At 56.7% G+C, this 14,357-nt stretch overlaps 1 protein-coding gene across 1 annotated transcript; it reads left to right on the forward strand.

The window, feature by feature from the left end:
* Positions 1 to 2,733: 2,733 nt before the first annotated feature.
* Positions 2,734 to 11,688, forward strand: LOC144488198 (BAG family molecular chaperone regulator 3-like; the record flags this gene model as incomplete). Its single annotated transcript, XM_078206225.1, has 2 exons — positions 2,734 to 2,955; positions 11,581 to 11,688. Coding segments are annotated over exons 1-2 (261 nt in total), but the record flags the coding sequence as incomplete, so codon positions are not given.
* Positions 11,689 to 14,357: the final 2,669 nt, after the last annotated feature.

The raw sequence follows: 14,357 nt of genomic DNA on the forward strand, positions 1-14,357 counted from the left end.
GACTGAGTGAGTGACAGACTGAGTGAAGGGGTTTGAGTGACAGACTGAGTGAGTGACAGACTGAGTGAGTGACCGACTGAGTGAGTGACAGACTGAGTGAAGGGGTTTGAGTGACAGACTGAGTGAGTGACAGACTGAGTGACAGACTGAGTGAGTGACAGACTGAGTGAGTGACAGACTGAGTGAAGGACTTTGAGTGACAGACTGAGTGAGTGACAGACTGAGTGAGTGACAGACTGAGTGAGTGACAGACTGAGTGAAGGACTTTGAGTGACAGACTGAGTGAGTGACAGACTGAGTGAGTGACAGACTGAGTGAAGGGGTTTGAGTGACAGACTGAGTGAGTGACAGACTGAGTGAAGGGGTTTGAGTGACAGACTGAGTGAGTGACAGACTGAGTGAGTAACAGACTGAGTGAGTGACAGACTGAGTGAGTGACAGACTGAGTGAGTGACAGACTGAGTGAAGGGGTTTGAGTGACAGACTGAGTGAGTGACAGAGTGAAGGGGTTTGAGTGACAGACTGAGTGAGTGACAGACTGAGTGAGTGACAGACTGAGTGAGTGACAGACTGAGTGAGTGACAGGTAGTGAGTGAGTGACAGACTGAGTGAGTGACAGACTGAGTGAAGCGGTTTGAGTGACAGACTGAGTGAAGGGGTTTGAGTGACAGACTGAGTGAGTGACAGATTGAGTGAGTGACAGGTAGTGAGTGACAGACTGGGTGAGTGACAGACTGAGTGAGTGACAGACTGAGTGAGTGACAGACTGAGTGAAGGGGTTTGAGTGACAGACTGAGTGACAGACTGAGTGAGTGACAGACTGAGTGAGTGACAGACTGAGTGACAGACTGAGTGAGTGATTGGTAGTGAGTGACAGACTGAGTGAAGGGGTTTGAGTGACAGATTGAGTGAGTGACAGACTGAGTGAGTGACAGATTGAGTGAAGGGGTTTGAGTGACAGACTGAGTGAGTGACAGACTGAGTGAAGGGGTTTGAGTGACAGACTGAGTGAGTGACAGACTGAGTGAGTGGTAGTGAGTGACAGACTGAGTGAAGGGGTTTGAGTGACAGTCTGAGTGACAGATTGAGTGAGTGACAGACTGAGTGAGTGACAGACTGAGTGAAGGGGTTTGAGTGACAGTCTGAGTGACAGACTGAGTGAGTGACAGACTGAGTGAGTGACAGACTGAGTGAAGGGGTTTGAGTGACAGACTGAGTGAGTGACAGGTAGTGAGTGACAGACTGAGTGAGTGACAGACTGAGTGAGTGACAGACTGAGTGAGTGACAGGTAGTGAGTGACAGACTGAGTGAGTGACAGACTGAGTGAAGGGGTTTGAGTGACAGACTGAGTGAGTGACAGGTAGTGAGTGACAGGCAGGGGGCGTGTTCTCCTCGCTTTGATTGACAGCTCTGCTCATTGCGGGTCTGGTCCCCGCACCCGCAGCCCGTGATTGGCTCTTGGAGCTGGTGGTTCTGCAGCCTGATTGGTGGGTGTGGTTGTCAATCAGAGCGAGAATGGGGATGGTCAGCCCGCCCCAGCCTGACTGACAGCGTCCGCGGCCAGGCCCCGCCCCCAGCCCCGCCTGACTGAGCGAATGCGTCCATGTCCCGCCCCCCCGCCCCGCCCCCGAGCCTGACTGACACCGAATGCGACCACGCCCCGCCCCCAGCCTCGCCTGACTGACAGCGAATGCGTCCAGGTCCCCCCCCCCGCCCCCGAGCCTGACTGACAGCGAATGCGGCCACGCCTCGCCCCCAGCCTCGCCTGACTGACAGCGAATGCTGCCAGGCCCCGCCCCGCCCCGCCCCCTGCCTGACTGACAGCGAATGCGTCCAGGTCCCGCCCCCAGCCTGACTGGCAGCGAATGCGTCCAGGTCCCGCCCCCCCGCCCCGCCCCGCCCCCGAGCCTGACTGACAGCGAATGCGGCCACGCCTCACACCCAGCCTCGCCTGACTGACAGCGAATGCGGCCAGGCCCCGGCCCCTGCCCCGCCCCCAGACTGACTGACAGCGAATGCGGCCACGCCTCACACCCAGCCTCGCCTGACTGACAGCGAATGCGGCCAGGCCCCGGCCCCTGCCCCGCCCCCAGACTGACTGACAGCGAATGCTGCCAGGCCCCGCCCCCAGCCTGACTGACTGACAGCGAATGCGGCCAGGCCCCGCCCCGCCCCCAGCCTGACTGACAGCGAATGCGTCCAGGTCCCGCATCCCGCCCCGCCCCGCCGCCCCGCCCCCGAGCCTGACTGACAGCGAATGCGGCCAGGCCCCGCCCCGCCCCCAGCCTGACTGACAGCGAATGCTGCCAGGCCCCGCCCCCAGCCTGACTGACTGAGCGAAAAACAGTTTTAACAACTGAGATCACGACTGACCGAGAGCAGCGCGCAAAACCTACCCAGCCCCTCCCCCCAGCCTGACTGATTGCCTGAGACCAATCGGCGCGCGCAGCCTCTCCCCCAACCACCACCACAGCTTGGCTGACAGCAACGAGCGGTGCGCGCAGCCCATCCCGGCCCAGCCCCGCCCCCTGCGCAGCCCCTCCCCCCGGACTGACAGAGCGAGCGGGCAGGTCCAACCCAGCCCGGCCCGGGCCCTCCTCCCTGCACTTCTGAAGCCCCTCCCCCACCCCAGCGGAACGCCCATGAGTGAGCGAGCGGCGCGCGCAGCCCAGCCAGGCTCCGCCCTCGACACAGCCCCTCCCCCAGCCTGACTGACGGAGCGAGCGGCGCGCGCAGCCCCTCCCCCTCCCCAGCCCAGCCACCGTGAGTGAGTGAGTGAGTGAGAGGGAGCCGAGCTCAGCATGGCCGCCGAGGCCCCGGGCGCACTGCACACCCTGCCCCGGGGCTGGGAGATGAAGCGGGACCCTCACAGCGGCTGGCCCTACTACATCGATCACAACACCGGCACCACCACCTGGGACGACCCGAGGCTCCGCAGCGGCCTCCACAAGCAGGTGAGAGCGGAGCGGGTCGGGGGTGGGAGGCCTGGCGGGCTGAGCGAGGCCGGGGACGGGGCTGGAGCCGGGGAGCGGCGGCGGCGGCGGCGGGCGCCTTAAAGGGCAAGGGCACCGCCACCACTGCGCATGCTCACCACAAAGTAATCGGCCCAATTTTATTCAGTTTTAAAGGTAATGTTACCCCCAATGCCATTGACACTGGGTGCCCCCCCCATTGACACTGGGTGCCCCCCCCATTGACACTGGGTGCCCCCCCCATTGACACTGGGTGCCCCCCCCCATTGACACTGGGTGCCCCCCCCCATTGACACTGGGTGCCCCCCCCCATTGACACTGGGTGCCCCCCCCATTGACACTGGGTGCCCCCCCCATTGACACTGGGTGCCCCCCCATTGACACTGGGTGCCCCCCCCCATTGACACTGGGTGCCCCCCCCCATTGACACTGGGTGCCCCCCCCCATTGACACTGGGTGCCCCCCCCCATTGACACTGGGTGCCCCCCCCCATTGACACTGGGTGCCCCCCCCCCATTGACACTGGGTGCCCCCCCCCCATTGACACTGGGTGCCCCCCCCCATTGACACTGGGTGCCCCCCCCATTGACACTGGGTGCCCCCCCCATTGACACTGGGTGCCCCCCCCATTGACACTGGGTGCCCCCCCCATTGACACTGAGTGCCCCCCCCCATTGACACTGGGTGCCCCCCCCCATTGACACTGGGTGCCCCCCCCATTGACACTGGGTGCCCCCCCCATTGACACTGGGTGCCCCCCCCCATTGACACTGGGTGCCCCCCCCATTGACACTGGGTGCCCCCCCCATTGACACTGGGTGCCCCCCCATTGACACTGGGTGCCCCCCCCCATTGACACTGGGTGCCCCCCCCATTGACACTGGGTGCCCCCCCCATTGACACTGGGTGCCCCCCCCCATTGACACTGGGTGCCCCCCCCCATTGACACTGGGTGCCCCCCCCCATTGACACTGGGTGCCCCCCCCATTGACACTGGGTGCCCCCCCCCATTGACACTGGGTGCCCCCCCCCATTGACACTGGGTGCCCCCCCCATTGACACTGGGTGCCCCCCCCCATTGACACTGGGTGCCCCCCCCCATTGACACTGGGTGCCCCCCCCCATTGACACTGGGTGCCCCCCCCATTGACACTGGGTGCCCCCCCCATTGACACTGGGTGCCCCCCCCATTGACACTGGGTGCCCCCCCCCATTGACACTGGGTGCCCCCCCCCATTGACACTGGGTGCCCCCCCCCATTGACACTGGGTGCCCCCCCCCATTGACACTGGGTGCCCCCCCCCATTGACACTGGGTGCCCCCCCCCATTGACACTGGGTGCCCCCCCCATTGACACTGGGTGCCCCCCCCATTGACACTGGGTGCCCCCCCCATTGACACTGGGTGCCCCCCCCATTGACACTGGGTGCCCCCCCCATTGACACTGGGTGCCCCCCCCATTGACACTGGGTGCCCCCCCCCATTGACACTGGGTGCCCCCCCCCATTGACACTGGGTGCCCCCCCCCATTGACACTGGGTGCCCCCCCCATTGACACTGGGTGCCCCCCCCATTGACACTGAGTGCCCCCCCCATTGACACTGGGTGCCCCCCCCCATTGACACTGGGTGCCCCCCCCATTGACACTGGGTGCCCCCCCCATTGACACTGGGTGCCCCCCCCATTGACACTGGGTGCCCCCCCCCATTGACACTGGGTGCCCCCCCCATTGACACTGGGTGCCCCCCCCATTGACACTGGGTGCCCCCCCCATTGACACTGGGTGCCCCCCCCCATTGACACTGGGTGCCCCCCCCATTGACACTGGGTGCCCCCCCCATTGACACTGGGTGCCCCCCCCCATTGACACTGGGTGCCCCCCCCCATTGACACTGGGTGCCCCCCCCCATTGACACTGGGTGCCCCCCCCCATTGACACTGGGTGCCCCCCCCCATTGACACTGGGTGCCCCCCCCCATTGACACTGGGTGCCCCCCCCCATTGACACTGGGTGCCCCCCCCCATTGACACTGGGTGCCCCCCCCCATTGACACTGGGTGCCCCCCCCCATTGACACTGGGTGCCCCCCCCCATTGACACTGGGTGCCCCCCCCATTGACACTGGGTGCCCCCCCCATTGACACTGGGTGCCCCCCCCATTGACACTGGGTGCCCCCCCCATTGACACTGGGTGCCCCCCCCATTGACACTGGGTGCCCCCCCCATTGACACTGGGTGCCCCCCCCATTGACACTGGGTGCCCCCCCCATTGACACTGGGTGCCCCCCCCATTGACACTGGGTGCCCCCCCCATTGACACTGGGTGCCCCCCCCATTGACACTGGGTGCCCCCCCCATTGACACTGGGTGCCCCCCCCATTGACACTGGGTGCCCCCCCCATTGACACTGGGTGCCCCCCCCATTGACACTGGGTGCCCCCCCCATTGACACTGGGTGCCCCCCCCATTGACACTGGGTGCCCCCCCCATTGACACTGGGTGCCCCCCCCATTGACACTGGGTGCCCCCCCCATTGACACTGGGTGCCCCCCCCATTGACACTGGGTGCCCCCCCCATTGACACTGGGTGCCCCCCCCATTGACACTGGGTGCCCCCCCCATTGACACTGGGTGCCCCCCCCATTGACACTGGGTGCCCCCCCCATTGACACTGGGTGCCCCCCCCATTGACACTGGGTGCCCCCCCCATTGACACTGGGTGCCCCCCCCATTGACACTGGGTGCCCCCCCCATTGACACTGGGTGCCCCCCCCCATTGACACTGGGTGCCCCCCCCCATTGACACTGGGTGCCCCCCCCCATTGACACTGGGTGCCCCCCCCCATTGACACTGGGTGCCCCCCCCCATTGACACTGGGTGCCCCCCCCCATTGACACTGGGTGCCCCCCCCCATTGACACTGGGTGCCCCCCCCCATTGACACTGGGTGCCCCCCCCCATTGACACTGGGTGCCCCCCCCCATTGACACTGGGTGCCCCCCCCATTGACACTGGGTGCCCCCCCCCATTGACACTGGGTGCCCCCCCCCATTGACACTGGGTGCCCCCCCCCATTGACACTGGGTGCCCCCCCCCATTGACACTGGGTGCCCCCCCCCATTGACACTGGGTGCCCCCCCCCATTGACACTGGGTGCCCCCCCCCATTGACACTGGGTGCCCCCCCCCATTGACACTGGGTGCCCCCCCCCATTGACACTGGGTGCCCCCCCCCATTGACACTGGGTGCCCCCCCCCCATTGACACTGGGTGCCCCCCCCCATTGACACTGGGTGCCCCCCCCCATTGACACTGGGTGCCCCCCCCATTGACACTGGGTGCCCCCCCCATTGACACTGGGTGCCCCCCCCCATTGACACTGGGTGCCCCCCCCCATTGACACTGGGTGCCCCCCCCCATTGCTACTGGGTGCCCCCCCCCATTGACACTGGGTGCCCCCCCCATTGACACCGGGTGGCCCCCCCCCCCCATTGACACTGGGAGCCCCCCCCATTGACACCGGGTGGCCCCCCCCCATTGACACCGGGTGCCCCCCCCCCATTGACACCGGGTGCCCCCCCCCCCCCCATTGACACCGGGTGCCCCCCCCCCCCATTGACACCGGGTGCCCCCCCCCCATTGATACCGGGTGGCCCCCCCCCCATTGATACCGGGTGCCCCCCCCCCCCCCCCCATTGACACCGGTTCTCCCCCCCCCCCCCCCATTGACACCGGTTCTCCCCCCCCCCCCCCATTGACACCGGGTGCCCCCCCCCCCCCCCATTGACACCGGGTGCCCCCCCCCCCATTGACACCGGGCGCCCCCCCCCCCCCAATGCCATTGACACTGCCCCCCTCCATTGATGCATTGATACTGGACAGTGCCACCTTTGAGACTGGGCATCCCTTCAATGCCATTGAAACTGGAAACCTTCCAAACCATACAGTAACTGTTCCAAGTTTCCTTGTAACTCTGCGCCCCTGTAGGTACCAAAGTGGGGGAGGGGGTGGGTGGTTGGGGGCACTGCCTTCCAATGAATCTTTTCCTTCACCAACCCCCAGGCTATTCGCCCCGGGAGGCGTGCCATTCCGGTGAATCCGTTTCTCTCACTGGCTGCTATGACGCTTCTGGCGTGAAGGAGGGGACGAACCCTGTTCTCAGCCGGTAGAACTGAAACTAATGGTCATCTCCATACGGATATCCAGGCTCCAGGTGTAAAGTTTGCAATGGGAGTCCCACTCCAGCCCACACTCGCTGCAGACGTGAGCTCCACATTGATGTGTTAAAGCTGCCAGTAACTCGCAGTGGAACCTGTTTGACTTGTATTCCTTTGAGTGGAAGTGATTTGTTGTTGAGAGGATAGGTACAAGGAAACTGCATCCTGTGGGGAACTCAGAATTAGGTCTTAAAGATAGCAACAGGCAACTATGAAAGGTGGAAGTACTTTCTTTTCCCCCGACAGAAAGAATGGGGCACTTAAACTCACCTCCCCTCCTCCAAAAACACACTAGTTTATATCTATATATAAAGAGCAAGAGGGTAGCCAGGGAGAGGGTTGGCCCACTCAAGGACAAGGGAGGGAATCTATGTGTGGAGCCAGAGGAAATGGGCGAGGTATTAAATGAGTACTTTGCGTCAGTATTCACCAAAGAGAAGGACGAGTCTGGGAAAGGATGTGTGGATAGTTTGAGTCATGTTGAGATCAAAAAGAAGGAGGTATTGGGGTTCTTGAGAAACATTAAGGTAGACAAGTCCCCAGGGCCTGATGGGATATACCCCAGAATACTGAGAGAGGCAAGGGAGGAAATTGCTGGGGCCTTGAGAGAAATCTTTGTATCCTCACTGGCTGCAGGTTCCTTTGTTGTCGTTCCTTTGTTTAAGAAGGGTAGCAAGAATAATCCAGGTAATTACAGGCCGGTGAGCCTTACATCAGTGGTAGGGAAATTATTGGAGAGGATTCTTCGAGACAGGATTTATTCCCACTTGGAAATAAGTGGACGTATTAGTGAGAGGCAACATGGTTTTGTGAAGGGGAGGTCGTGTCTCACGAACTTGATCGCGTTTTTTGAGGAAGTGACGAAGATGATTGATGAGGGTAGGGCAGTGGATGTTGTCTACATGGACTTCAGGAAGGCCTTTGACAAGGTCCCTCATGGCAGACTGGGGCAGAAGGTGAAGTCGCATGGGATCAGAGGTGAGCTGGTAAGGTGGATACAAAACTGGCTCGGTCAAAGAACAGTAAGAAGTCTCACAACACCAGGTTAAAGTCCAACAGGTTTATTTGGTAGCAAATACCATAAGCTTTCGGAGCGCTGCCCCTTCGTCAGATGGAGTGAAAATCTGTTCTCCAACAGTGCACAGAGACACAACATCAAGTTACAGAATACTAATTAGAATGCAAATCTCTACAGCCAGCCAGGTCTTAGTGGCATCTCCACATCATGACTACCATCGGTCAAAGAAGACAGAGGGTAGCAGTGGAAGGGTGTGTTTCTGAATGGAGGGCTGTGACAAGTGGCGTTCCTCAGCGATCAGTGCTGGGACCTTTGCTGTTTGTAATATATATAAATGATTTGGAAGAAAATGTAACTGGTTTGATAACTAAGTTTGCGGATGACACAAAGGTTGGTGGATTTGCGGATAGCGATGAGGACCATCAGAGGATACAGCAGGATATAGATCGGTTGGAGACTTGGGCGGAGAGATGGCAGATGGAGTTTAATCCGGACAAATGTGAGGTAATGCATTTTGGAAGGTCTAATACAGATAGGAAATATACAGTAAATGGCAGAACCCTCAATAGTATTGATAGGCAGAGGGATCTGGGTGTACAGGTACACAGGTCACTGAAAGTGGCAACGCAGGTGGAGAAGATAATCAAGAAGGCATACGGCATGCTTGCCTTCATCGACCGGGGCACTGAGTGTAAAAATTGGCAAGTCATGTTAGTTAGGCCGCACTTGGAATATAGTGTTCAATTCTGGTCACACTACCAGAAGGATGTAGAGGCTTTGGAGAGGGTACAGAAAAGATTTACCAGGATGTTGCCTGGTATGGAGGCCATTAGCTATGAGGAGAGGTTGGAGAAACTTGGTTTGTTCTCACTGGAGCGACGGAGGTTGAGGGGAGACCTGATAGAAGTCTCCAAGATTATGAGAGGCACGGGCAGAGTGGATAGTCAGAAGCTTTTTCCCAGGGTGGAAGAGCCAATTACTCGGTTTAAGGTGCGAGGGACAAGGTTTAAAGGAGATGTACGTGGCAGATTTATTTACACAGAGGGTGGTGGGTGCTTGGAACTTGCTGCCGGGGGAGGTAGTGGAAGCGGATACGATGGTGACTTTTAAGGGGCATCTGGACAAATACATGAATAGGATGGGCAGTATGAGATATGGTCCCCGGAAGGGTAAGGGGTGTTAGTTAAGTTGGGCAGCATGGTCGGTGCAGGCTTGGAGGGCCGAAGGGCCTGTTCCTGTGCTGTAATTTCTTTCTGCTTTGTTTTTTGTTCTTGGAGCATCCAAGCCTGGAATTGATGGAGGGTTAAATAAAGTTAAAGTTTCTTTATTAGTCCAAGTAAGGCTTACATTAACACCACAATGAAGTTACTGTCAAAAAACCCTTAGTCTCCACACTCCGGTGCCTGTTCAGGTGACACTGAGGGAGAATTTTAGCACCTAACCAGCACGTCTTTCGGACTGTGGGAGGAAACCGGAGCACCCGGAGGAAACCCACGCAGACACGGGGAGAACATGTGGACTCCTCACAGACAGTGACCCCCCCAAGGCGGGAATTGAACCCAGGTCGCTGGCGCTGGGAGGCAGCAGTACTAACCACTGTGCCGGCGAAGAGGTGGTTTAGAATGAATGGGTGGGACAGGCTTCGTCTCCTGACTCGATGGGCTGAATGGTCTCCTTCTGCACTAAGGATTCTGTGATAACTGGTGCCACAGTGACAGCTGCGTTTGTCATATAAGGCAGGGAGGGAGGGTGTCCAGATTACCCCATGAGTCCGGGGTCAGTGTAATCTTCCACGAAAGGCGTGCAATCCTCTTCCTTCCAAATGTCTCAATAATCCGAAACTTGTGGTTGCAAACGCTGTGAATTGGGAGCAGGACTGGGCCATTTGGATCTGCTCTGCCATGGTCGATCTGATCGTAACTTCAAATCTGCCTCCCGCCCACCTCTGATAACCTTTCACCGCCCCCCTCCCCTGCCCCTCGCTTACCAAGAATGGGTCGTTTATATTAATTTCTATTGCACCTTGGTGCATTCTGTTATTTTTTTGTTCAGAGGTTTGTCAGGGACTTGCAGCGTATTCACATATTCACTCCTGTTTTCAGGCTCGACAGGGTAACACTCTGCCACAGTTTGCACGTTCTCCCCGTGTCTGCTTGGGTTTCCTCCTGGTGCTCCAGTTTCCTCCCACACTCCAAAGATGTGCAGGTTAGGTGGATTGGCCGTGCTAAATTGCCCCTTAGTGTCCAAAGATGTGCAGGTGCGGTGGATTGGCCATGCTCAATTGCCCCTTTAGTGTCAGGGGGACTAGCTAGGGTAAAATAGCGAGGGTTATGGAGATAGGGCCTGGGTGGGATTGTGGTCGGTGCAGACTCGATGGGCCAAATGGCTTCCTGCACTGTAGGGATTTCTGTGATTCTATGAACAGCCTCACAAGCAGCACGCTGTCGGCCTGTGTCACCCCGGGGGGGCGCAGTTTTCGTACTGCATGGAGAGGAGTTTCCAAACTCTCCGCCCTGTGCTCCCGGAGAGGGAGTTGAAGCAGAGACCACATGAGGAGAAAGCTTTCCACGCCAGCAGTGGTTAAGATCTGGAATGTGCCGCCAAGTGTGGTGAAGGCAGACTCACTCCAGGCTTTCAGAAGGGGCTGTAACCACTCTCTGATTCTACTCTATTGCATGCGGTTTTGGTCTCCTTTTCTGAGGAAGGATGTTCTTGCTCTCGAGGGAGTGCAGCGAGGGTTTACCAGGCTGATTCCAGGGATGGCGGGACTGATGTATGAGGAGAGATTGACTGGGTTAGGATTGTTTTCACTGGAGTTCAGACGAATGAGGGGGGGATCTCATAGAGACTGATAAAATTCTAACAGGACTAGACAGGGTAGATGCAGGGAGGATGTTCCCGATGGTGGGGGAGTCCAGAATCAGGGGTCACAGTCTGAGGATTCGGGGTAGACCATTTAGGACGGAGGTGAGGAGACATTTCTTCACCCAAAGAGTGGTGAGCCTGTGGAATTCATTACCACAGGAAGTAGTTGATGCCAAAACATTGAATGTATTCAAGAGGCGGCTGGATATAGCACTTGGGGTGAACGGGATCAAAGGTTATGGGGAGAAAGCAGGATTAGGCTATTGAGTTGGACGATCAGCCATGATCGTGATGAATGGTGGAGCAGGTTCGAAGGGCCGAGTGGCCTCCTCCTGCCCCTATCTTCCATGTTTCTATGTCAGTGAATAAACACCTCCAGTGGGTTTAATTTGGAGTGTTGTTTCTGAAATGGCCATCTTACTCTGACTTCTTTTTGCATTGATTTCCTGGAAGGTGATGGACTTTGCACACTTTATTACCTTTCTTCCCTTTTCCCCCTGTTTTCCAGGAACTGTCTTATCCAGGATACGGCTCCAATTACTGGTATCCTGCCGGACCCCAGACTGCATATCCGAGTAACTATTCTCAAATGCTGGACCATCAAATATCTCCGCAAGTAAGGAACTTTTCCCCTTTTATTCCGACCCCCCACCCCCCAGAACTTTTCCTCTCTTATTCCGACCTCCCCCACCCCCCGGGAGGTTAAAACGCAGCAAATCGTTGAGTCTGGGATCGAATCGAGGCGTTTCGATGGTTAATACAGAACAATGTGAGGTGGCAAGGTAGAAATCGAACCATGGACCTGAGGTCTAAACCGTCCCAGTGTTAGGCTATCAGATCGGAAACCCCAAGGTATATTATTAAATCAGATTAGACCCCAACAATTTGCCATTTTGGCATTAATGGGAGGATATATTGGGCGGGGTTTTAGGACCTCACTCGTCCCAAAATCGTAAAATCCCACCTGAAGTCAGCGGACCTTTCCATGCTCCATCCCTCACTCGCTCCGATTCCCGTGGCAGGCAGAACGGTAAAATTCCAGCCGATGTTTCACTCCAGGCGCGATTCTGCTGACACACTGGGAAGCTTTTATCAAAACAAACTTTACTTAACAACACAGTTTAACAACAACAAATGAATTAGCCTAATCTTTAACAATTGAATGATACTTAAACATGACAAGATACAATTCTTATCTGCTCACCTATCTCTATGAGCTCCAATTCAAGCAATATTCCTCGTATAGACTTAAACCCCCTCTTTAAAATTAATTCACGAAACATAAGCTTACTTGTTTGTACTTGGGTTGCCAGTTTTGGAGCTTTCAGACAACCTCTCCAGAGAGAAACATCTTGCTTCTTTCAGAACCAGGCAGTAACTGCTTGTTTTAAAAATGAAAGAGAAACTGTGTTCTCCAGGCAAGCTTAGCTCCTGCCATTACTGTCCCTGTCAATCAACCTAATCAAAACTCTACTGTGAAACCCCAGGGGGAACTGAAGTAAACACAAATGCATTAGCTTAGTTTAAAGCAAATACTCTGGGTCTAAAATGAGTACCTATCCTATGCTCCCAGTTATAAATTTAAAAGATTTCTTAGACAAAGGGGCACCTTGCAAAGCAGATCTGAATTCTAAACATACCCCTTGCGAGAAACATGAGGTACATGATATTTCTTAAAGGCATAGTGTCATCACCAGTCCCAGCAGTGATCTGACCAAAGTGTTGGCCCGGATTTTACTGATGTGGGGCATCTGACTCTGCCCCGTGTGCTCAACTGCCCTCACACACGAGGCCAGTTTGCTTTATGCTGTAACTTGCTGGAAGTGTTGAGTGTGGTGGGAGCAGCAGAGTAACTGGGACCCTGGTGAATAATGGGATCAACAGCAGCAATGCGATGTCAAGAGTGGGGAAGTGACGGAGGGATCGATGGAGAAGGGAACCAGGTGAATTTGACTCAAACCAGGTACAGAAAGAGAGTTGGGATCAAGAGCCTGAGGGCGTTAGGAGTTATTAAGTCGGAATCTCCAACAACAATTTGCAACCTGCAGGAATGAGACAGCACAGTTTGAATTGTTCCTGTCCTGAGCTTGAGAGGGGGACTGACGATGCAGGAATGTCAAAGATGCTTTGAGAGCTGGTCCTGACTTGCTGCGGCCAGTTTAGTTGGCAATTCGGGAAGGCGATGGCCTAGTGGTATTATCGCTAGACTATAAATCCAGAAACTCAGCTAATGTTCTGGGGACCCGGGTTCGAATCCCGCCACGGCAGATGGTGGAATTTGAATTCAATAAAAAATATCTGGAATTAAGAATCTCCTGATGACCATGAAACCATTGTCGGAAAAACCCATCTGGGTCACTGATGTCCTTTAGGGAAGGAAATCTGCCATCCTTACCTGGTCTGGCCTACATGTGACTCCAGAGCAATGTGGTTGACTCTCAACTGCCCTCGGGCAACGAGGGATGGGCAATAAATGCTGGACCAGCCAGCGACGTCCATGTCCCACGAATAAACAAAAAAAATTAATGTGCAAGGCTGCTTATTTTTCCAAATGGACGGGGTGTTTGGAGAGGAACAGCTGATTACAAAAGGTGCTATTTCGATGCCAAGCAGACCGTTTACACGCTAGTCATAGAATCCCGACAGGAGGAGGCCATTCAGCCCATCAAGCCTGCACCGACAACAATCCCACCCAGGCCCAATCCCCACAATCCCAAGTATTTTACCCACTCTGACACTAAGGGGCAATTTAGCATGGCCAATCAACCGAACCCCCACATCTTTGGACTGTGGGAGGAAACCGGAGCACCCGGAGGAAACCCACGCAGACACGGGGGAGAATGTGCAAACTCCACACAGACGGTGACCCTCGCCAGGAATCAAACCCGGGTCCCTGGCGCTGTGAGGCAGCAGTGCTAACCACTGTGTCGCCCATTAATAATGGGTGAGGGCAGTAAACTGGCCCTTTGGCAGTCAAACCTGGGCCATTTCCTTCACAAGAGGCTGCAATCGATGTAGCCTGGCCCACCAGTTGCATCCTTCTCCGCTACCAGTCTCGGTGTTCTGTAAGACCATAAGACATAGGAGCAGAATTAGGCCACTCGGCCCATCGAGTCTGCCCCGCCATGCAATCATGGCTGTTATTTTTCTCATCCCCATTCTCCTGCCTTCTTCCCATAACCCCTGATCCCCTTATTGATCAACAAGCTATCAATCTCTGTCTTAAAGACACTCAATGACCTGGCCTCCACAGCCTTCTGCAGCAAAGAGTTCACCACTCTCTGA

This window comes from Mustelus asterias, unplaced genomic scaffold, assembly GCF_964213995.1.
Source record: "Mustelus asterias unplaced genomic scaffold, sMusAst1.hap1.1 HAP1_SCAFFOLD_1369, whole genome shotgun sequence".
Lineage (NCBI taxonomy): Eukaryota > Metazoa > Chordata > Chondrichthyes > Carcharhiniformes > Triakidae > Mustelus > Mustelus asterias.